General features: G+C 52.7%; 1 protein-coding gene across 3 annotated transcripts in view; it reads right to left on the bottom strand.

Annotated features, from left to right (window-relative positions):
- Positions 1-6,123: 6,123 nt before the first annotated feature.
- RNF216 (ring finger protein 216) overlaps positions 6,124-24,863 on the bottom strand; it is a 120,634-nt gene continuing 101,894 nt past the window's right edge. For all 3 annotated transcript variants that reach the window (XM_019987622.2, XM_019987624.2, XM_070780244.1), the window contains 3 exons: positions 21,409-21,631; positions 9,682-9,751; positions 6,124-8,987 (listed from right to left, as the gene is read on the bottom strand). In XM_019987622.2, the coding sequence (XP_019843181.1) occupies positions 8,668-8,987; positions 9,682-9,751; positions 21,409-21,631 (613 nt within the window). In that variant the 3' untranslated portion in view covers positions 6,124-8,667. The remainder of the gene's footprint in view (positions 8,988-9,681; positions 9,752-21,408; positions 21,632-24,863) is intronic.

Below are 24,863 nucleotides of genomic sequence, written 5' to 3'. Positions count from 1 at the left end.
CCACGAGCGTTTTGGCGGCTTCCATTTATTAGCTCTTGTGAATAATGCTGCTGTGAACGCAAGCGTACAAGGCCCTGCTTTCCATTCTTTTGGGTACAGACCCAGAAGTGGACCTGCTGGGTCATGTGGCCATTCCAATTTTAAGGTTTTGAAAAACTGCCATAACGTCTCGCACAGCAGCTGCACCATTTTCATCCCCAGCAACGGTGTACGAGGGTTGTGTTTCATTTTCCAACGCAGAGCATCGGACGTGTCCACTGCCCCTCCCCTCGCTGTCCCCGAACAGATGCCAGTGTTCCTTATCTGCGCAGACAGACCTCCCTCTGTCCTGTCGCGTAGCCTCGTCACGTCCCGTCTTATCTACCTTGGCCCCTGCTCATCGACCTTCACATCGTATCTCGTGTATCATGACTGGCACAGACACTGCTGAACGGAACAGTGGCAGGAGCCTGTTTACAAGTGCCCGGGCTAGATTCCTGGAAGGATAATTCCTGGGTCACTTGACATTCTGATCGATGCGGTCTGATGGCCTCCCCCTGAGACCCTCCCCACAGTCCCTGCCCGGCAGAGGGTGAGTGTTTCTTTACACCCTCCCCAACCTGGACGAAATCGCTCTTGAAGCTTCTGGCCAAGCGGAGAGGTGAGGAGCAGGGTGCAGTGTGCCCTGGGGAGTCTGTGCTCACCGGGAGTGCAGGGGTCTGCCCAGGGGGCTCCTGCCTGCTGGGTTTCCTTGTTCCCCGAAACGCCACTGGCCGATATGAGGGCTGTATGTAAAAGCCTCCCACCCCTCCAGGGCTCCAGATGACGTCTCATCAAAGCACTGGCACCAGGGAGTCCCTGGGTTCCTGTGGCTCCCGAGGTGCCGTGGGGGCTCAGAAGCGGCTGGGGTACGGCCAGTTCCCCCGACTCACCCGGCCCGAGGCCCTCCTCACAAAGGCCGTTGTCCCTGAGGGTGTAGGGTGGGCCCTGGCTGGCCGTCTTCCTCTTTTCTCTGTTTCTTTGTTCGGAATAGTTTCTGTTGCTGTCTTCAAGTTCAGTAACAGTTTGTTTTGACCCCCTGCAGCATCTAATCTGTTATGAATTTCACCCGAGGTATTTTTAAAAAGATAAAACATTGCCTAGTTTCACCTTTATTAAGTTTTTAAATTAATCCGTTTTGGGGGCCGTGCTGGGTCTTCGTTGCTCTGCGGGCTTTTCTCTAGTTGCGGCGGGAGGGGGCTATTCCTTGCCGTGGTGCTCACGCTTTGCGTTGCAGTGGCTTCTCTTTTGTGGGGCCCAGGCTCCAGGGCACGGGCTCAGCAGCTGTGGCTCACGGGCTTGACTGCCCCACGGCCTGTGGGATCTTCCTGGACCAGGGATTGAACCCGTGTCTCTTGGATCTCCTGTACTGGCAGGCAGGTGTGCTGCTTTACCACGAGCGCCACCTGGGAAGCCCTTCTTCCCTTTATGACCAAATACTATCCTGTCTGGACAGGCCCCATTTTGTTTGTCTGTTCATCAGACAGTGGACATTGGATTTGGATGGTTTCCACTTTTGGGCTATTTATGAATAATGCTAAATTATTGTTGTGTGAAACACATTCTAGGCAAACATATCTGTAAACTTAAAACTCCAGCTCTTGATACCTGGGCTGTTAGGACACCTGTAAAACCCCAGCCCTTTAGAGTGGGGAGGGCTTTTCAGGCTACCCAGCCAACCTCTCGCACCCCCTGAGCCCACCCGAGTTTACAGACGGGGAAACTGACACTCCAGCTGGCAGATGATCTGCCCACCGTTCCAGTTCAAAGAACACTCACTCACAAACCAGTCAGTCCTAAAGGAAATCGGCCCTGAATATTCACTGGAGAGACTGATGCTGAAGCTGAAGCTCCTATACTTTGACCATCTGATGCGAAGAACTAATTCACTGGGAAAGATCCTGATGCTGGGAAAAACTGAGGGCAGGAGAAGGGAGTGACAGAGGAGGACATGGTTGGATGGCATCACCGATTCAGTAGAGTTTGAGTGAAGGCAGGGACATGGTGAAGGACAGGGAAGCCCGGCGTGCTGCAATCCATGGGGTTGCAGAGTCGGACATGACTTGGAGGCTGAACCACCACAGAGAAAAATGCAGGTAAGCTCTGTGAGGCTCCTGTGGGTCAGAGTGCATCTTCACACACGCTGTCTCATTGGATGCCCTACCTCCCCCTTCTGAGGTGGGTCTTTTTATCCTCGTTTCACAGATTTCTTCTTCCAGCAGTTATTTCCTGAACACTCCAGACTGTGAATGAATCCCAGACAGCCAGCACCTCAGCAGAAGAGAGGTCTATGTCCCAGAGGCAGGAAACGGCGGAGCTGGGTAGGAACATCCAGCTTCGAGGTCGCCCTGGGCTTCCTTTTTGGCCTTCCTCCCCATCAGGAGGGAGAGGAAGGAGATGTCTGTGGGGGCGGTGTGGGTGCCCCGGAGGGCTGAGGCTGTGTGCCCCAGAGGGCTGAGGCTGGGAACGGGCTAGGCCCCCAGCATGCCTGGGACAGGGCAGCCGGGCCTCCAGCAGGTCGCAGAGAACTGCCTCTGCCTGTAGAGCGTCCTTCCCTTGAGCTGCGGGCACGTCTCCACCTTCCAGACACACTGACCCTCCTAACTCGTGCCTGTCCACCCGTGAGGTCAAGCTGCCTTTGAAGATAAGGGCGCGGACACCTGGTGGAGACGTGTTTCAGAGCCCTAACTCTTGGCTGTGCTAGTGGTCACTTTGCTTGCGTTCCAATTTGTATTTTCTATTTGTTTTTATATCATGTGTGTTTTGGGTAATTTGAGATCGCTCAGTTGTGTCCGACTCTGCGACCCCATGGACTATACAGTCCCTGGGCCAGAATACTGGAGTGGGTAGCCTTTCCCGTCTCCAGGGGATCTTCCCAACCCAGGGATTGAACCCAGGTCTCTTGCATTGCAGGTGGATTCTTTACCAGCTGAGCCAGAAGGAAGCCCTTCTTTTGGGTAAGTGGCCTTAAACTTGGTAGAAAGGAGGAAAGAGGGAGAGACAGAGACAGAGAGACAAAGAGGGTAACAGAGGGGACCAGACTTGGGGCTGACACAGGGAGGGCAGACAGAGAAGGCTGCGGCCACTGTACCCCGAGAGGCGCCTCTTGCAGCTGAGGTGGGGCGGGGACGAGGCTTGTTTTGGGGTGCCTGGGGCGAGGTGGTTGATGTGCACTGGGCCCTGGAGAGCCTTTGACAGCCCCCGCCGGCCGTGCTGGGGGGAAGCGGGGGCCGCCTCGGGGCTGCCGGCTCAGCCAAACCGCAGGCGGGCTCAGAGCTGCCCCTGGGCCGGCAGCGCGGACGGGGCGGGAGCCCTGCGCGGTGCTCGTCGCTTCGTTCGCTGCTCCGGGCGGTTTCCTGTGGCTGCTGCGGCGGGGGCAGCTGGTCCTGGGCTGGGAGGAGCTCCACTGGGCCCTGTTCAGGGCTTGGAGGGAAGGGGGGAGGAACAGCTCCCAGGAACCAGAGGCCAGAGAGGGGGCTCGGCCCGGAGCTCCTCCCTTTCCCTCTCCTCCCCCGTCACCGCTCCCCTTCATTTCCTCCGGCTTCCAGGCTGCCCTCCGCCGCCTTGCAAGCGAGCAACGCTGGGTGCTGTGCGGCACCGCCCCCGCCCCAGCCCCGTCTCAGCCAGTTGCCCACCCTGCACGCACAGCCCCCGCCCCGCGCCAGGTCCTACACGTGCTACTGCCTCCACTAGGCCCCGCGCTGATGAACGGACTGAAAATACAGAGCCCCTGGGGGGCAGCCCGCCTGTCCCGTGATGCGGAGGAGGGGCCAGCCCAGGGGGCCCTTCTGGGGCCTCTTGCCTGGAGGCTCCTCCCCGTCACCTCCCCAGCCCCTGGCGGCTCCTGCTGTGCCCCTCTTTCCCACAGTCTGCTATTTTAGTGGCATGTCTTCTGTCACCTGTGCTGGGGGAGCCTGACAGCCCAAGACCCAGTTGGGTGGCACCTTCCTGAAGCCCAGCCCAGGCCTGTCCCCCGTTAGTGGTGTACACACAGGTGCCCACTAGGTGTAGGGCCCAGGGCATGGCCTCCATGCCACAATGGTTTTGACTGTCACCTTCCAAGGCCAAACCCAGCCCAGCCCAAATATGCTGATCCCAACCAAGAGGGATGACACAGATGGGGTTTAAACATGATCATTACCCACCATGGGTCATGGGAACAGTGGGCCAGCCAGCTGGGCACAACCAGCCTCCGGGAGACAGACTTTAAATGTCCAAAGAGAACCCGAACAGAGCCTGCGGCAGGAGGTTATAAAAGAGTGAGCTAATTAAAAGCCACCTTCAGGAAGTCTTTGCTCATACCTGTTCCTGCTCCTGGTAGACAGAAAATCTGCACATCTGGTTTACTAGTTTTGTGAAATACACTAGGTATATCATAGGAAAAAACACACTGGGAGGAAACGTATCAAAACCAACACAATACTGCAAATCAACTAGACTTCAATACCTAACCCCATCGCCCAACCCGTCCCAACCTTGATTCACAGCTCCACTGCTAGAAATGTGTCTACTGCGACATCAAAGGGAGTGTCCACTGAGGTGATGTGTGCAGGAAATGGGAAGCACCCAGATTTTCCTTAATGGGGGAATTGCTGGATCACTTGTGGCAAATCCATACACAGAAATACCACAGAAGGCATAAAAGGCACAGGTTAGAGCTATCTGGACCCACACACCTGGAGGGCACGCCATGATGGTGAAGAAAGTGAACTGCAGCCAGAGGTATGGAACCACTTTTGCGATGACAAAGGCCCGGAGCGCTGATAAGCAGGTGCCTGCAGAGACATGGAGGGTGAGCAGGGTGAAGAGGGGGAATGTGACTCTGGTGGCCTGAAGGGAGGATGGAAAAGAGACAACTGCGGACTGGGAGAGAAAACAGGACGTATCTACCGATGGGAGCCGTAGAGCAGTCTAGGATAGTGCTGCTGCTGCTGCTGCTAAGTCGCTTCAGTCGTGTCCAACTCTGTGTGACCCCATAGATGGCAGCCCACCAGGCTCCCCCGTCCCTGGGATTCTCCAGGCAAGAACACTGGAGTGGGTTGCCATTTTCTTCTCCAATGCATGAAAGTGAAAAGTCAAAGTGAAGTCGCTCAGTCGTGTCCAACTCTTAGCGACCCCATGGACTGCAGCCCACCAGGCTCCTCCGTCCATGGGATTTTCCAGGCAAGAGTACTCGATGGTGCTGCAAATATGTAAATATGGAACGTGTACAGGAACGAGACCTAGATGGCATAAGTAAACTTAAAAAAAAAAATACCAATTTAGAAGCTGGGAATGCAGATTAAGTTTTGTCTAGGATTTACTTCAGTACGCCTTTTTCAGATGTGCAAAAAAAACCAAAAAACAAAAAAACAAAACACCATTCAGTAAAAAGTTGTGAATGGGGACAAGGATAGCGTGGTCTATTGACGTTCTGAACTGGATTTGAGCCCGAGCGTGCAGTGCCCGCCCGTGACTCAGTGGCCTCCAGGCCTGGCAAACATGGCAAGCGTTAAGGGGCCATAACAGCGGCTCTTGCCTTCTCAAGACTGGCCTTCTCTCTGAGTGAGGTTTCTCCCCTCTGCATCCACTTCCCAGGCCGACTCAGTGGCCTGCTTGCAGAGACCTGGAAGACGGACTGACCATGCTTTGTCAAAGGTGATTCTGTGCTGAAAAGCACACAGCGACTCCCCTGGTGGCCCAGTGCCGAAGGCTCCATGCTCGCTCCCAGTGCGGCAGGCCTGGATCTGATCCCTGGTCAGGGAACTAGACCCCACATGCCACAACCAAGAGTTTGTATGCCACAGAGCCCGGGGCAGCCAGATAAACAGTAAAACCGGACAAAAGTACCCCCTGTGCCCCACCTGACCTGGGCAGCTCCCCAGGCAGGGTGAATGTGATGGATCGCCAGACCTCCCTCCTGGGCAGGCCAGGCCCCTCGGGGGAAGCTCTGGAATCAGATCCTGCAGCTCTTGTGCAGCCTCCCGACCTCTGCTCTGGGAGAACAGTTAGGTGAGGCGTTATCTGTCCCAGGAATCCATGGGCTTTCTGTCCCAGCAGCCCTGGTAACTTTGCAGGGGGTGGTAGGGCCTGATTGTGCCGTGTGCGGAGAAAAGAAACCAGAGAGCAGTCTGCACAAACATCTATTTACAAAAAAAAACAAGTTACATATAATACAAGCTTTTTACACACAGTAGTTTAAACAATTATGTATTTTTACTACCAGAAAGAAAAAAAAATGTAATAAACTAATCATTTTTGCTGTTTTTATACAATGTGACTGGTCATGCACACTTGTTTTAAAACTTTTTGCTAAGTGCAAATACTAGATTCCTCTCTCCAGTTTTAAGGCAAGAACAGGACTGCCACTGGGCAGTCTTTCGCTCCGGGGAGCAAGCCCAGCAGCCCAGAGGGGAAGGTGCTGGCTGCCTCCAGGACTGCTGTCCCCAGACAGGGGCTCATCTCTGCGGGTGTCCCGGCGTTAGTGTCTTGAGGCCACTGACTGTCTTGTCAGATGAGGATGTCCCGTCTCTCCCCCCACCCCATCACTAGGACAGACCACTTCTCCAGGAGACCGAGACCCAGGTGCTGTCTCCAGGACATGTGGACACACAGGCTCATTTCACAGACACGCGGGGACTTACGCTTGGTGACAGCGCTGTGGCCGCTGACCTGCCAGCCACTCCACACGCTGGCTGGAAGAGGAACACTGGAAATTGGGTGCCCTGGGCTCAGAGAGGAAGGAGTGGTTCCCTAGCTGCCCTGTGTGGCTAAGAACTGCCAGAACTCATCTCAGAAGACGAGCCTTGGGATTGGCCTTGAGGGGACCATCACTCTGGTCTCCCTGTGCCGGGTGCCTCTACGCGCAGGGCCTAGGGCAGTCACCGGGCCGGCGCTGGGCACACACCTGCCTGAGGTCTCTGTCCTTGCCGCTGCCCCAGGCCCTCCGTGGAGCCATGAACCCCGGGCCACAGGGCCATGGTGGAGGCTGGCTCCCTCGCTGGATGGTGAATTGGGTCAGAGACCTAGCAGGTTCTGCTGGGCTGGGCTGAGACTGTCACCAGCTGAGCAGGCAGACAGCACCTGGGGACACCTGTTGGCAGCTCCTGGCTCTCAGAGCCCTCCTGTGGGGAGCAGGGGGGCGGAACGTGTCTTCCAGGCACAGGGAGAAACCCTGCAGCTGCACCTGAGGGGCGGGGGGCAGGGGCAGGGTTGGGCAGGGAGGGCCCCCTGGCAGCAGATAGCTGGTGTGGCCTCTCCTCAAGCACCCGCACCCCTCAAGCCCAGATCCGGAGAAAAGAGCAAGGACGCACAACTCAGCCTCATCTCCTCTCCAGCTTAATCTCTGAAAAACAGCTGAGGCTGGTGGCAGAGGGTGCCCAGACATGGAGCATGTCCACTGCACTGAGGTCTGTGTGTGTGAGCTCTGGGAGCCCACAGCCATCGGAGTGTCACCCAGAGAACGGAGGCTAACACTGGGGCCAGGCAGGTTCATCCCCAGGGGGGTACGGCTCTGCAGGCGGGATGGAGTGTGGTGACACGCTGCAAAGCGTGTGCTGGGGCGCAGCTGACACCTGGCTGGGGCTGGACAGCCAAAGTCCACGCGCGGCATGGCAGGGGCTCCCAAACGAGTCCTGACTTCAGGACAGGTCCCCTGGCCCTGGGGACAGCCAGCGCCCCCGCCACACCTTTGGGGGAGAACCTGGGGTGGCAAACACAGCTCCAAGGAGAGCCACCTGGCTGTCACAGCTAGCTCAGAAAGGCCCTGTGTTTGGCGAAGATTCCGGGAACCCCACCGTCAGCTGCCAGGCATTCGGTAGGTAATAGGGATTGAGGGAAACTTGAGTAGGCCACGGAAAACTGGAAAAGTGAAAACTGAGTGGACAGCAAATGTTTCTTCAGATAAAACACAAACATCCCATTGCATGAAGTGGCTCCCTGTGGTCTCATCCGATGGCCAAGAGGGGAGACCCTGGAACCCCTGTGGCAGTGGGGGCCTGAGGGACACAGTCCACAGCTCCCCCCGCCGAGTGGTGTTCCCAGGCTTGTGAACATCACTCAGTCACCCCCTCACTAGGAGCAGCTGGTCAGGGCGGTGGGGCACACCTCACGCTGGGCAGGCCTCGGAGCAGGGGATGGGAGAACCAGGCTTGCTGGACCCAGGTCCAATCTCGTGGCTCTCCAAACTGCGCTGTTACGTCACTTTATTATGGGTCACACTGCTGTGGTGAGGAAGGCTTACATGGTTTTAACTGAGAGACTTCTGTTGTCTGCCAGGGGCTGGGGATGGAGGCAAATATTTCCCTGCATCTATTCCCACAGGGATATGAGTGACAGATGGGTGCCCTGTGGCCAGGGCCCCCACCTGGAAGCTAGAATGGCAGGACTCTTCAGGAAGATGGTTTCGCTGCCCCTGATCTCTGCCCAGGGAGTGCCAGACCAATCCTCATGGGCACCCACAGGGTACCACCACCAGCTGGTCGCTCTTGAAGGAGCTGTGGCCCTTCCCAGGAAGAAACTCTGCCCACCCTTCTGAAAGCCAAGTCCACCACCCCTACTGGGCAGGCCTGGCACAGCCATGGGCCTGGGCCGGGGTGGGAGGGAGCATCTACATCCAGCCTCCACTGCCAGGCACTCGACGGGGCTCCCTGGAGGGGCGGGGCCCAGGCATCAGAAGCGATGCCGAGGCTGGGGGCCAAAGTGCATGGGCAGGTTGTGTTCCAGGGGCAGGTGGATGGGGGCAAATTCGTAGTTGACGCGCATATTGGGCAGGGGCGGCACGTAGGGTGCCGGGATGGGGCCCATGTTGAGGGGGAAGTTGTTGAACACGGGCCGGACGGGCGGCAGGGGGAAGGGTGGGTGCACGAAGGCGTAGGCGGGTATCTGCGGCTGGTGCAGGTTCTGGGGCACGGGCCTCGGCAGGGCCTCGGTCCTCTGCACTTTCTCAGGGGGCTTCTCCAAGGGGGGGCCGATGCGTTTGAAGGTGTTCTCTGAAAAGGAGGTGAGATTTAGTCGACAGAAGGGTTAACCTCACTGCGTGCAGACCTGCTGGGGACCCAGCAGAACTGCTAGAGGTCAGGCCACGCACCGCCGACCTGCCTTCTTCCTGGTGGACATAGGAGTGATGGCCAGGCCAGACTAAGGCCGACTGAAGTCCCCAAGGCAGCATGCACGCACGGGTGCAGCCCCCACCCTTCTCAGCAGTCACCAAGGACAAAAGCACATGTTCCTGCGAGCATCACAGCCCACAGGAGTCTTCTTAGGGGACGGTGGCTCAGATCAGCTCAGAAAGGGTGGAGCGGGTGTGGGAGCCTCTCTCTGAGCCAGCGCCTAGGTGGCCACTGACAGGAGCTCCATCGCGTTCCTCCAGCCTCAGAGGGGTCTCCTGTCTTTTTCAGTTGGCTGTGGCTCCTGTTTGCTTCCTAAAGTTCAATCTCACCAGCTAGGACCTACCTCCCAGCCTTCACGGAGCTGCTAACACTGCCTCTAAACTCTCGGGACCTTTCCCAGAGGGAGCTGGACTTGTGGGTGGGGTAGACTGGGGCCTGCCTGAAGGACAGCCCTCCCTGGGCGTTCCCTGGCGGGTAGGGGGCCGGGATTCCCACAGAGGCAAGCAGTGGGCATCCTCCCCTCCCCGTGGATACGAACTGCCTGGGCGCAGGGCCTGTCCTGGGGAGAACTTGCCTCCATTCTTTCTTTTCTGTTCCTCTTCGGCCTCCTTCTGGATTTCCTCAATTAGCTTCTCATCATCTTCCTAGAAGAAAAGCAACTGATGACAAGTTTGCCCTCAGCCAGCTCCATGCAGGGCTCAGGCCCTACTGGGACATGCAGGAGGCCATGGGTCTGCACACCCCTCGTTCCCAGGTCTCCAAGAACCTTCTTCCTTCAGCACCAGATGGTGTTCCCGTGAGGCTGGGAGAGAGAGCGGGCCTGTGCAGGGCGGGTGGCCGTCTAGGGGCCGGGTTGAGAGCCTGCTCCGTTCACTCAGCTCAGGGTTAAGAACTTCCAGGCAGAGGGCTACCCAAAGGCTTGGGATGGGCTGAGTCTGGAGTAGGCAGGGCCTGAGGAGCTTTAGATCTTGAGTCTACAAGCTCTGGGCACAGACACCCTTCTGAGTAGAGCCTGCAAGTCTTGCAGACTCCCTGAACTGGGCTGGACAGTTCACTGGCCTGCTGACCCTGAAGCTGGCGGTCAGCTCCTAGTCAGTGGTGGGTGACAGACGGAGCAACATCCTGCCCACAGAGCACTGGCTGGGCCACGAGGAAGGCACAGCAGTTTAGGAAGTCCCGGACAGACTCATGCTCGGGAGGCCTGCTTTGCTAATGGGTGACTCAGATGTGGATGGTCCCAGCCTGGGCACAGGCAGACATGTGGGCTTCACCAGGGACACTTCGGGGTCCCTGCCACGTATGGTTCCCTCACCTCCACCTGGCCCAGGCCTGTCCTGTGCAACGTGCTGGGGTTCGACCCGCTCCTCAGCGGCCCTGCAGAAAGGCTAGGGGCTGAGAGGACACTCACAAGACCCATCAATATGGCGCATGTCTTTGCTGCCAGCCACAGGGCTGCTGCTGCACTGGCACGGCCACGGAGGGTGCAGGACTCAAGCCCACCCCGGGAACTGGGGCTGGACAAGGAGCAGAGCAGATGCTGCAGTCAGAAGCTGACAAAACCGAGTGGCAGGCAGGCGTGCTCCGTCTCCTAGGGTCCAGCAGCAGCCTCTCCAAGAGTCCAGGGCAGGCGGGCTGGGCAGAAGTAAGAAGGGCAGGGGTGCCCAATATGGGGGTGGGGAAGTCTGCTGGACTCAAGTGCTGCCCTAGACGAGGCACGAGGCAAGGCCTGGTGAAGTCTGGGCTGGAAAACTGTCAGTGATAGCTGGATTTTCCACTCCGACTAGACACTGCCTGACATCACCTGTGGAACTCTGCAGATGTGAATGGGGGGATGTGAAGAACACGTGGAACCCCTGGACCACAGGAGAGCTTGGCAGTCTCAGCATGGAGCCGGGCCGTGGGCAGTTACTAAGGTCACAGCAAAGATGGTCACACTGACTTCAGACAGTGACGGCCCTGCCATGATCCTGGAGTCATGAGGGTCACTCGCTCAGTGTGCATCGGACACCTACTCCACAAAAAATCCTAAGAGGTCACCCAGCCTCTTTGCGAACACCCCAGGTGAGGAAACTTACTGCCTTGGAGTAACTGCTCAGCCAATCAACACAAAGAGCTCCACGAGCACAGCAGGTGTTGGTGGGCGCAGACTGAAGGTCTCCATGTGAAGGTCAAGATAAATCCTACTTATCTAGGCTAGGAGCTGGCCAACACCTGCATTTTGTTGCCAGTGGCCAGCCTAGGAAGAAAGGTTAAGAAAAGAGTGATCTAGAAGAATGGAACGTGGGAGAGCTGTTGCTCTGCCCTGCCCTGCCCTGAGAGAGCTGGGCCCGCACATTCCTGAACGCCCGAGTCCCTGCATTTCTTCTGTGAAGTGGGCTGCTCTAGGGACTGCACGGGCTTAGCGTGTAAGACCCAGCACCGCACAGGCACGCCTCACTGAGGGGACGAAAGCTGCCCGAAACGCCAGGGGTGAGATTTCAGAAAGATGGGAAGTCTCAGAAACCCCCCAAAGAGCTACTTTGATGGTTCCCTGATCCTGACGTCTGACTTGAAAACGTGGCGGGTGTAGGAATTCTTTCAGTCGGGAGTGTGTACTGAGCGTGCTGGATGCACAGCTCAGAATCAGGGAGACCTGGCCCCTTCCCCAGGGAGCATATATGGTTGTGCTGCAAACAGTTCCAGCTGGCATTCCACTGTGGTCTTCTCCATGGGCTTAAAGAGGACTTTCACAGCACTGAGGACCGACCCCTGAGCCCTGCCCCCTCTTCCTCCTCAGAGTCTCATTTGTCAGGATGAGGAATGAAGGGTGAGGGGTGCTTTGTGAGTGGACTCCATGCCTCTTACAGCACTGTAAATGGGATGGATGAGCAGGGCACCTGCCGCATTTTTATCAACACCAAGTTTCCTGTGATAAATCCAAATGCTCCTGGTAAAAGTTCGCCCCTGAATAAATAGGTGGGTGGGAGGCACTTGCATAGCAAGTGCGAGCCAAGCTTCCTAAGTCAGGTCTGCCAGCTCCGGACGACGGAGCGGCCTAGGCCCCGCGCTGGCCCAGACTGCTGGGCCGGCACCGAGCCCCTCCAGAGGGTGGGGACAGAGCCCGCCAGGCTAAGCTCGGCACCCTCCAGGAGGACCTGGGCCTCCTCCCTTCCTACCTTTGCGCCCGTAACTCTCCCGATTGCTCAGTGGACTTAGGACCGTTTGTCCTCAAGTTCTGGCATTCATTCCCTGGTTAGGCAGTGCTCTTCAGAGTCTAAATACAGTCTGCATTTCACCAGAAAATGTCAGCACTCAACTATTTTGAGCAGTGATTGTTACCATAAATAATAAGTAAATTGTCAGTTATACCTAGAATATGGGTTAGGCGTTTCAGATTTCAACTTTCTCCAACTGGTTGGAGTCACAGGGCACTATGTCTAGAAACTAAGAACTCAAACACTTTTTTTTTTTTTAAAGAAAAAAATTACGTTTTCAGCCAAGTACGTTAGACTCTAAGGGGGAAGATTTTTTACTTCATCTGGGGTGGAATTCCCTTCCACAAACAGTTTCCTTTGAGCCCTTAAAATTCCTCAAGAGTGAAGGCAGGCTGAATTGTACACTTTAAAAATGTACTTTTATACATATTTTACCACAACTTAAAAAATTAATAATGTTAAAGGAGAGAGAAGGCAGTTCGGGGTTGATTCTGATTCTTAACAGGTGAAGAATGGCCCTCATCAGAACACTCCTGGGTTTGGGTAAGCAACATGTGAGGCTACTGAGGCTTTTCTAGACATGAGCTCCCTTGGGAAACACTCAGGCGCCCTACGTGTCATCATTCACAGTGATCAAGGACACTGGTGAAGAAGGCTTGGCATTCTGCAAAGCTAGTACACACCTAGGCTGCTGGAAACTGGGAACAATGGGAGGAAAAAAGATGCTGAGAGGGCTGGGGGTGCGTGTGTGGGCTGGATCACAGCATGAACTGCCCTCCAGCCCCCCACAGGGGCTGAGTCACTTACAGGAAATCCAGGTGGGATGGAGGGCTCGCTCACTCACCCCGTCCCCCGCAGCTAGGGAATTTTATCTTACAATAGCATTGGCTTCCTAACAGAAAAGCAGCTGGCGTGATGGAAGAACTCCAGCTTCGAGGTTCCACACACCTTGGCCTGGGGACCCCTCTAGAAGACCCAGCAGGACCCAGGTGGGGGTCTAATCATTTCCATAGCAGGTTTACTGTGAGAAGTAAGTGGATGGACAGGGAGGCCTGGCGTGCTGCGATTCATGGGGTCGCAAAGAGTCGGACAAGACTGAGCGACTGATCTGATCTGATCTGATCTGATCTGAAGGACAGTGACATAAGGGCATTAATACTTACTGAGTGCTTACTATGTGTCAGCTCCTATTCTAAGCACTTCATGAACATTTCTTAACAATGCCAGAAGTTTGGTACTACTGAGTAATGCCTATACTACAAATAAGGAAACTGAGGCACACACAGTCACTTTTGAATCCAGGCCTTGCAATCTCAAAGCCTGAGCTCTCAAGCACTTAAACCACCCATGTTTGAACAAAAGCTTCTGGAACACTGGGACTGGAGGCAGTGTGACTGCCTGCCCTAAGAACTATCAGAGGTGATTATTTTTAGGCCCTGCTTTGTTCTACAAAGAGTGTCTTGTCTCTTGCCCTCTTTGAAATATAAGAGAGTTCCTTCTCTTTGGGATGGACATAACTCTGAAATCTTCTTTCTCTACTAAATAAAAGGGAACAGGGCAAAATAAAATACCTCTATTCAAGGAGGTGAACAACCAGGACAGCAGAGAGGAGACTCTTCCCTGAAAATTCTGATTTTTCTTGAGGTCTGCTTACCCAGGAGTGCATGTGACACCACTTGAAACATCAGGTCTCTGACTGGCCTCTGAGACCCTCTCACCCACAGCAGGAGCCGGGAGCTCAGGGAGCCCACAAGCCAGGAACCGAACATGCAGGCCAGGCTCCACCACCAAGGCCACAGGACTCACTGGCTCGAGGTAATGGAGTCGCTCACTGCTCCTGACCGGGGTGCTATTCCAGGCCATCTCTGCATGTCTTTGCCTTGCTGACACAGTTCCTCATGAGCCCACCAAGTTACCTGTATACCTTGGGGTCCCATGGGATTTTCTCCTTATGCCACAAAAAGCCAGGGTTTTGATTCTTACACATTAAAGCAATCTTAGGAACAAGAGTTTAAAAAAACACAAGTAAACTCACCAAGTTATCTCAGCAGAGATAACTCCTTGGAAGATTTTGGCCTAATTACCGCTGTTTCTGTACCCATATCTCACATGCAAAACCTGAGGTTCCCTTCTAGAAGGCCTCATGCTGCACGCTCGGATCCCACTTGCCTGTGTGTGTGCTGCTCTCGCTCACGCGCGCCTGCACGCCATGTGTCTCTCCCGGCCACGAGGAAACAGGCTCTGCAATGCAGTTACAGGCTGAAGGTCACCGTGTTAAGCGGTGAGGAGTGAGACTGGGACCGGGGCAGGGCCTGGCTGCTCCTCCTGGGCTTCCTGTCCCCAGGGGGCCCAGGCAGATCCGGACTCTGCAAGCAGGCAGGGGCTGAAGCCTTCTGAGCGAGCGGTCAGTGCTGCTCTGACTGCTCCGCCCCTAGTGGAGGTGGAGGCTGAATCACGCCCCCTCGAGGCCTAAGTGCCCCTCCACACCCTGACTGCCTCGGTCACTGGGGAACTGCGGGAGGAACAGACCGCACTGCCCACATCACCACACTGGACACCTCAGCAGGCCCCAGTGAGTGGCGATCCAAGGCAACATGCTCACCCCAGCATTCCTCTCCATGGCCTTTGGCTCACGGCCTAAGATGGACCCTGTAGGCCTTCTCTGCCTTCTTTCTGCCCCCTCCTAACCTTGGTGAAACCTTTCAAACAGATCCACAGAATGGGCACGTAAGTAAGCAAGTCTCAGACTGAGTGTAACGAAACAGCAGGCTTGAGCAGAAGTGAGTCCACAGCACTTCCATCACTACTCATGGCCACACTGGGGGAGCCCACACGCCTCCCCACCCCCCGGCCCAAGAGCAATGAGGACAGGGAGGAGAACACGTCTGGTGCTCACGATGGGCCGGCGCACCCCAACACAATGCCGAGGACAAAGGGTCAAAGCAGAGAGGGATACAGCATCTCACCGCCCAGCAGATCTGCAAGAACACTTTATGTAAAGAAACGAGCGGCTGCATCTTAACAGGGGGAGAGTTTTGTTTCCTTCCGCTGAATTCGTCTGAGCTCAGCAAGATACAGAAACGCTGGCCTAACCCGGAAGACTCTGACACGCCTGCTTCACATGGTGGCTGGGGAGTGAGGCGAGCCAGAGCATTCGGGGGCTGGCAGTGGGCGGCCTCTCCCAGTACCAACTCGGCATGCCGGCAGCCAGCACAAGTGAGGGAGAAAAGCAGACAGGCTTTCATGAAGAAAAACCACCCCAAAGCCCAATTCCTTAAAATGTGTCCCTCAACAATGAAGCCCCACAGCTCTGCCCATGGAGCAGGGCCTGGATGGGAGAAGATGAAGAGAAATTGCAACTAATGGTTAAAGGGAAGAAGAGAAAGTTTCCACCCATGATATTGACAACAATCGCCACCACAGGCTGAAGGTTCGTGAAACAGATGTCTGAGCACTTAGTGTGTAGCTGTTCTTGTGAAGCTTTTAAACATTCTTTTGAGCCTGTTTCCTTCAACATGTCTGGGCACCAGGGCTGGCCACCCACTTGCCTGCTGCCAGCCTCCTGTGACCACGAAGGGAGGGTGGTGACTTTTCTTCTTCACTTTTTTCCCCTTAAAGAGGGGACTGAGAATTGCAAGTCAACTGCTGCCATTTTGGGAGTGGGGTTGGGGCTGGGATCTAGGTCATGTGTGGCCACAGCTGTTGTTAATAAACTTGCAATGATTTCATAAAAGGCTTCCAAAGAGCTGAGGATTTAGTTTCAAATTATTCCCAGATCGGCTGCAGCTCGCCAAGCAACACCAGACCCTAACCCCCCAGCGCCAGCTGTCCCCCCACAACAGGAAACTGGGGGAGGAGGGTGCACTGCGGCCGGGGCAGCACGTGCTGTGCAGCTGGGGTCTGGAGAGGCAACGAAGGGGCGCCGGGGAGGAGCGCAGGCTGGACGGCTCTTGGCTGGTTCTGTGAAGACTCCTTGGGGCACAGGGGCCTGGAACCCAAACCTTTCTGTCGACGCTCCCTGGCTGGAACCTGGAGGCGCATGGAAGGTGGCCACGCTGTGACTCCTGTCAGGCTCCAGGACGCAGCCTGGGGCCCGCTGGTGTGTGCTGAACGTCACACAGGCCCACAGGCCATGTCGAATGGACTGAGCCACACTGCTTGCCTCCTTGGTGCCGTCCTTGAGTCACATCTGAACTGACTGGGCACACTGTCGAGGCCCCTTTCTGCATCTGCAGCTTGCTCGGTGAGGGCCTGCCCCTCTATGCAGGCCTGCCTCTTCACTGGGCTCAGGGACCCGTGGGCCGCTCCTGGCCAGCTCCTATACTTGTGACCTCGCGCGGGACTGCGGAGACTTTAGGACTGGAAGGAGCTAACATCTGCCTGAAGACCTGGGCTTGCATCCTGGTTTTACCAAGTGACTCGAATCCTGTTCCTCATTTGTAGGATAAGAAAGTGGTCCCGCCCCCATGCTGTGATAGAAGCCATTGTATTTAGACATGAGGTTCACCTTACCATCTTGTTTCTTCTACAGAAGGTACATTTTAAAAGTTCAGGGAAAAAACACTGAAACTAACAATTAGTTACCGACTTGAAGTCTGGAGTATCTTTCTGAAGATATTCTCTAAAAGGGTCTCCACCTTTCGCTCCCTGATCCTCTGAAATACTTTCCCCTCCTCTTCTTTCCCCAGGCCACTCAAACAAGAGTCTCAAAGAAGCCCAGTGCCCTCAGTGCCCCTGACCCATCAGGAAGGCAGATGCTGGTCCAGGCTGGACGGTACTGGAGCCAACTGAGGGCAGAGGGCCGGTGGGTAGCTTTGTTTAAGACGTGGAGAGAATAGAAGACCTGAGATCAACACGGGCCACTTTTTTTTTGTTTGTTTTTTAAGTCTGGCTGCACCACGCAGCTTCCAAGATCTTCATTCCCCAACCGTGGAGTGAAGCTGGGCCCTTGGCAGTGGGAGTATGGAGCGCTAACCACCAGGTTTCCCCATGCCACATTTTACTGACATAATCTTCTGCAAGTTTCTACATTTATACAACTGGGATGATACAGCTGCCTTAGAGCATAGTCACAGAATTAAATATATTAACACATATTAACGTCAGGTTCAATCCACTGCAGGTTTAGGAAAAATAAATAAGTCTCCTGACCAAATGGCTAGGCGATAATGGTGCCAAATTGTAAACTGGTTGTAAAAGCCCTAGGGTTTTATTTGAACTGAACATGCCTCAAATTCTTATATTTAAAAAACAAAGAAGTTGTAGAGAACAATTCTGTGCAGTTTCTGGTAGCCAAAACCCAAGATAAAACCAACTTTGTTTTGTATTTAAAGAGAAAATGCTCTTATGAATTTTGTCCCACTTCTAGAATCCAGCCTGCTAGGTGACTGCTCTGAACACAGCTTCTAGTAACAGTAAGGTGTAACTCGTTAACCCCACTAGGTTACCACTCATGGACAAGAAAAAAGCTCATCTGGGTCCAGTAAAGTCCCAGGGCAACCCATCCCCCACTGCAAAATAATGTCTGTTCATTTACAGGCTGTGATCTGTCTGTGCATTCTGACCCCTAAACTAGAAAACTGTAGTTTGTCGTGACTGGCTTGCTTCTGTTACTTTTTTCCTTCCTAAAAAGACATCTTGTTTTACAAGACTCTTGGTTGAATGTTTTGAGCTTATTTTCAACAACTAACAGATAACTGACAGCTCTCTAATATGGAGTTAGTTCAGTTCCCAAGCAATCCGCAGTCATTAAGGACAGAAACTCAACTTCCCTCCAAACCACGAAGGGATAACTCCCTCACAGACAAACGAGAGATTCTTCCTGGCCTTGCTGGTTAATTAAGCCAGAGAGAAGGGTGGATGACAGGGCATGCTTTGTTTCCCTGGACTTCTGAATGGCTTTGTGTTCCCAGAAGCCCCAACAGATGCTCGGTTGGAATTCAATCGGTCTCCTGGTGAGAATCAAGGAGACGGGGCTGATCCCAGTTTTGATGGGAACAGGACAAGTGGAACAAAATCTCTGGCTGTGGCTGCCCGAGGAAATCGCAGGGATTTATGTTGGCCTGACCTTCCTTTCGAACTTTATACTTTGAGCAAATACAGAACCTTTCTCAGGGTAGAAGACGACAGTTCAACAAGAAAACACAGGGAAGTTGCATCTGTGGGCCGAACAAGGCAACAGAAGGAAACCTTTATAATCAACTCCACGTGTGGGAAGAAAAGAGGTGGCGGGAGAAGGAAGAATGAGAAGGAGCAGAAAGGAAAGCAGGGCTGAGAGGAGGCCAGACAGCCTGCCGCTCACCCTCCTGCACATGGCCACTCCCACACTGCTCTTTGTTTCCGGAGAGGAGAGCAGCCTAGGAAATGCTTCCTAGGAGCTCCAGCTGAAGAAAAAGACCCGATTTCTTCACCAAGTTCCTAGAGATGAGCAGGCACCCAGCTGCTGGCTGGCTGGGACCCAGGAAGCAAGTCAGCCAACGGCCAGGTCTGGGGCGGGAGTTTTGCTACAAGGCAGCGTGGGGCCCCCTGGAGAGCACTGCACAGAGCATCCCACTGTGCCTGCACCTCCCCCCACTCAACCAGCAACAGGAGGGTGACTGTCTAGCTCCAAAGTCACCCCTTAGGTCGATTACTTTCTCAGCGACAGGAGGGTAGGCTTGCTAAGGGTCTTGCTGGGTCACAGGGCTGTGGAGTGAGAGTGGCTCCTGGGTTCCTCAGCCTGGTTTTCCACCCGGGAAGGAGACTATTCCTGCTGTGCGGACACGGGATTTTCAAGAGAACTCAGTGCTTTTCTGAGCCTGTGGGGAGCTCTGAGGACGAGGCCGCCTGCCTGGCCTGCCTGTGGCTTCCAGCAGGGGCTGGCCCAACACCCCAGCACCTTTTCTTACTAGAGCTGGTGGAGATGTTCTACACCAGGGGCTAACAAGTCTTTTATCTCTGACTTATACAGTCCTAGCTTGAACAGTGTTTTAGATTTGGACTGATGGTCAATCTTTGGTGCCCATCTCTCCGCACGCCCCATTCCCCACATCCTGCTGTCCCGTAGTCCTGGCCTGCTCAACATTCACCGTCAGTTACGTACTTGCCCCGGGGCTAACTTGGGTCTGTGACCCCATCTACTCGCTATGTGTGTTCATGTAAGTCTTTCCACGTTTTTCTCTCTCCCTCTCTCCATGTTATATATAGATACATGGCATCACTTTCTACAGCTATATACCGTATTGGGCTATTCACCACTGTACTTAGACAGGAGGGAGAGAGAAACATCTGTCATGTCTAAGCCACTGTTATTTCTGGGCTTTCTCTTACCCACATCCAAACTGATCCTTATTACTATAGGGATATTTACTGATTTCTAACTCAGTCATATTACTCTTTACATATTAACAATATATGTATCTACATAATTTATGTGTGACAACTATTTCCTCCAGTTTTTCATTTATCTTTACCTTTGTTTATGGTGTCTTTTGCCAAAGAGGATTTGTGTTTCTCAGCCTGGCCTTGAGGCAGTGCTAAGAAGGACCTTGCCTTCTCCGAGACTGTAAGTCATCTCTCCTGTGTCCTTGGAGCATCTTCAGATGGCTTGCCCAGTGCCCTCCAAACAGCTACTGGATGTTTCCCTCTCCACAGAGCAGCCAGAACGACCTTTACCACTTAAACTAGGCCGAGTCACTTGTGTCCTTCGGGCCTGTGACAGCTCCCGCCAGCCACTCGGTGAGACCCGCGGGCTGCTTCAGCGCCCACCTCTCTCACCTTCCTCCCCTCGTTCACCACCTGCAAGCCACACTGGCCTTCTCTGTTCCACAACAGGCTGGCTTTGTTTGACTTCTTTGGCTTGCGTGCAGGTCTCACTGCAGACGCTGCCTCTCAGAGAGGTCTGCCGAGATGACTTCCTGCTCCTGCTTCTGACACTCTCTGCCACATCACTCTATGACTCTTCCTGCACTGCACCAACCACGGGAAGGGGTTTCGTTTTAAACTTAATAAGACTGTAAACTCCATGAAGACTAGTCCTAGCAATACTGAGTAGTTACAAATGAAAGAATGGATGAATCTATCATTTCTGTAAGGATCTGAATGAAACTTTTATCACTTCAAATTCTCCTGGGGCTATTCCTGTCTCTGCTGTCTCCCTTTGATCTATCTGCCTATTCCTGCATTAGTCTACATGACTTTGATTAGTGCAGCTTCATAGTAAAAATTAAGTCTCATTTTCAAAATTATAGGTAATTGCCTTTCCCTTCTCCAAGGGACCTTCCCAACCCAGGTCTCCTACACTGCAGGTGGATTCTTTACCAGCTGAGCCAGAAGGGAAGCCCAAGTATAATGGAGTGGGTATTCTATCCCTTCTCCAGCAGATCTTTCAAACCCAGCAATTGAACCAGGGTCTCCTGCATTACAGGTGGATTCTTTACCAACTGAGCTATTAGGGAAGCACTTTATACAAGGTAAATGCTATATAAATAGTTGCTGGCACGTGGCAAATTCAAATTTTGCTTTTTGGAACTTTCTGGAATTTTTTTTTCCTTGAATATTTTTGATACATGTTTGTTGAATCCACAGATGTAGAACCTGTAGATATGAAGGCCGACTGCATTTGTCTTTTTATCATCCAAAGGTATCATATAGTAAACTATTATCAATAGCTATTAATACTGAACCATTTCTGAACATCTGGAACAATCTTTCCTGGTCATGGTTTCTATTTGGTGACATTTTATTTATATTCATAAGTGAGATAAACCTGTAGCTTTCTTTTTCAGGGTTACCTCTGAGAGGTTTTGGTATCAGCATTTGGCTGGCTTTATACAAATACATGTAAAACATTCCTTATTTTTCTATGCTGAAAAATATTTTGAATGGCATATGAAAGTCTATTCTGTAAAGGATCAAAAGAACTTGCTTATGAACTATAGGGGAGTGCTGCTCTCTGCAGAGTAGCTTTTAGCTACTTTTTCAGTTTTCAGGTATTGTTATCAGTCTGTGCAGTTCCCTATCTTTTCAGGGGTCAAAATGCACTAGGTATGTGTAAGACCTCTTTTTGTTGTATCACAGTATTGATACTTGCCCCCTACAAAGTGACAGGCAGCCGTTTGTTCACTTACAGTGGGGTCGGTCCAGAGAGAGCATCGGGAACACTCCTGGCAGGGGGCTCCTGGGGAGCGAGGGTGCTGGCAGAAGTGGTCGTAGCCATTGATGGACACGCGGCAGAGGTAGCACATCTGGGCACCGCAGCGGCAGGACATGCGGTTGCAGCCTTCAGATTTGATGAGGCTGGTCCCACACTTGTGGCATTTCCTAATGCGGGCAGCAGTCATTTTTTCTTCACTTAAAAAAAAAAAAGGAAGAAACATGATTGGAGAGAGCAGCAAAGATGAAAGAAAAATATGGCTGTTAAAGTATTTCTTTTCATAGATAATGACTGCTTGGCTCTTCTGGTGACATGCAAAGGGTGAAAAGAATCTACGTTTTGGAGTCTCAGAACTGGCTTCGCTTTTTCAGTTGGATGACCCTTAGTAAATTATTTAACTGCTTGGAGACTCAGTTTCCTTGTTTTTATAGTGTTCTGAAAGAGGATCACAGATAAGAACAAAGCACCCAGGGCACAGTGCCTGGTACTGGGTGTTTGGAGGATGATTATTCTGTTTGTTACAGGCGTCCCTAACAGGCTTAAAATAGAAAAAAACTCAGGGTCTTCCTAAAGAATGTTTTTTATATACACAAAGCTGGATAATGGAGAGCCAGTAAACCTTAGTTCTACACACCTTGTATTTTTAAATACCTGACATTGGGCCAGGGTAGACATACCTGGGGGCCAGCCAATAGCCACTTTATGACTTCCTCCTGTTGGCAGAGCCCGCCTCCTCTGACAAACTGGCATGTTGGAATCCTATATTCCCAGGTCCCTTGCAGCTAGGCGATGGGCATGCATATGACTCAATCCTGGCCAATGCGAAGCTTGTGGGGAGGCTACTTGCTTTCAGAGGCACTTTAACTGTTATCTACAGTCAAAATGACAGGTCTTGGCTCTTTTTCAATAGCTGGCACTGCTGAATTAGTTATTTCTTACGGTGCTGTTCCTAACTCTAAAATAACACGTGCCAACTTTGCCTGTAATGCTCATGTGTCTGTCTTCCTCTGCTGCACTGAATTCCTGAAGGTAGAGGGCAGAGGCTGTGCTGCCTGTACCCAGCTGGCATGAAGAATTACAGTCCTGATGCGAAGGAGCCAAAGGTGTCCCTGCTGAGACCAAGAAGGGCACGAAGGAGCCCAAGGGTGCACAGCCCTGAAGGACTCATCCCGCTGCTCGAGTATATCTCTCCTCTCCAAGTACGAACCCAGAGTGGTAACCAGGGAACTGCCTCAGTGTAAGGACCATAACTGTCTGGGGATGAGTTCTGATCCACTCTCTCCCTCCCAGAGCTAAGACAATGCAACCTTCTCCCTTCCATCACTCCCCGTTTTTCTGCTAATAAGGAGCAGCAGCCAGGTGAGCATGGGGCAGGCAAGCGTTTTTAAACACCGATGTTCAGAAGACTATTGTGGTATGCTCCTCAAAAGCCAGATCATGTGTTTAAACAAAGAAAAAAATGCATTAGGAAATTGGCTGCTATTCACTGAGGTCTAATTTCTGAATGGTCCAAAATGAAGGCAGAACTCTGGCTTGAAAGAATTTAAATCCAGTTCAAGTTACAGAAGAACAAATGAGTTCTCAGTTTTGCTGAACAGGAAACAAGGTCAAGGAGACAAGGTTTTTAAAAAATGAATTTATTACTGTCAACATGGTATACATGTTCACGATTTCAGGGAGCTCAGCAACTGTGAACACATTTCTCAATCCTCCATGGTAAGACTCACAAGGTTCTGATGAAAAGGTCTGCCATCTGAAAAGCTGTGACCACGACACAACTGCAATTTTCTACAAAGCAGGAGCTTTCTGTGTAAGCACACCCTGGAGACTGCGGGCTGGCCTTAAGCCGCTGCGCTCTAGCGGCCTGGGACTGGCTCACTTCTTACCTGGGCAGCTCCTCAGGCTGTAGTGTGGGAGAGCAGTGGCTCAAGAGTACACTATCCTTTCTAGGAAGAAAGCACAGGCCTGGTCTGTCACCAAGCTGTGAGTCATCAATGTGAAATAATACTGGGTGTGGTGGTGGGGGGAAGTCAAGGCAGTTCTAAATGGATGGAGGAATATAAAGAACACATACAACTCAACATTGTTGTGATGTTCAAACAGCTGTTCACACTGCAGGAGTATTTATTCAAATCCGTTTCTGCGGAACAATAGTACTAGATGCGACCGGAATGACCTTGTCCCAAAAAAGGACTGCTCTTAAGGGATGTAGTGACCACCTATCCAGTAATGTGAAAGTGCAAAATGGCACTGGGGAGAAATCACAGTTGGCTTTTTTGGGAGGAGGGTGATTTGGCAAGTCAATTCTAAACTAGGCAGGAAGCAAACAGGCCCACAGGATGTGATCGTTTGCAGGAAAGGAAGTGAGGCCTGAGCTGCAGCTGTGTGTGCTGACCTTGTGTCCAAACAGGAAGGCCCACTGCCCCGCTCTACACAGTCAATCAAGAGTCCACGATCCCTTGCTTATCTGTTCTCACCACTACCGAAAAACACTGGGAGCGCCTTCTGGGCACTGTCTATTCCTTGTGGCACATGCTATTTGAAATCTTAAATGGCTTTGCTTCATGAGCATGTGTATGTATTTTTTTGGTGATGATGTGACAAAAAATTAACCATTTTATCCAGTTTAAGGTATACAATTCAAGGACATCCAGTATACTCCCAGTGTTGCACACCCATCACCCTTCTCTGGTTCCAGAACACTTTCATTATCCCCCAAGGAAGCTCGGGACCTATGGAGCAGTCACTCTTCCCAACCCCCTTTTCCACTGCAACCATTAATGTGCTTTCTGTCTCCAGTGGGTTTGCCTATTCTGCACAGAGGCAAATATTCGGATGCCTATGAGTACTTTATATACATGGAATCACGTTAAGATGTGGCGTTCTGAGACTGGCTTCTTCCACTTAGCCTGTTTTGAAAGCTCATCCATGGTGTAGCCAAGTATCTTCTCTCCCTTTCTATGGCTGAATAATATTCTGCTGCTGCTGCTGCTAAGTCACTTCAGTTGTGTCGGACTCTGTGCGACCCCATAGACGGCAGCCCACCAGGCTCCCCCGTCCCTGGGATTCTCTGCAGTGGGTTGCCGTTTCCTTCTCCAATGCATGAACGTGAAAAGTGAAAGTGAAGTCGCTCAGTCCTGTTTGACTCTTCTCGACCCCATGGACTGCAGCCTGCCAGGCTCCTCCGTCCATGGGATTTTCCAGGCAAGAGTACTGGAGTGGGGTGCCACTGCCTTCTCCGGAATAATACTCTACTCTAGGGCTATAATACACTTGGTTGGCCATTCATCAGTTGGACATCTGGGCTGCTTCCTTCATTTGGCTAACACCAAGAGTGCTGCTACCAACACTTTTGTACAAGTTTTGCTGGAGCACCTGCCTCACCTCATGCCACTTACTATGCTGTATCTTATGACTCAGCAATAAACC

The sequence above is a fragment of the Bos indicus genome, chromosome 25 (genome assembly GCF_029378745.1).
Source record: "Bos indicus isolate NIAB-ARS_2022 breed Sahiwal x Tharparkar chromosome 25, NIAB-ARS_B.indTharparkar_mat_pri_1.0, whole genome shotgun sequence".
Lineage (NCBI taxonomy): Eukaryota > Metazoa > Chordata > Mammalia > Artiodactyla > Bovidae > Bos > Bos indicus.
Note: the sequence above shows the minus strand (reverse complement) of the source record. Positions and strands in the feature narration are given on the sequence as shown.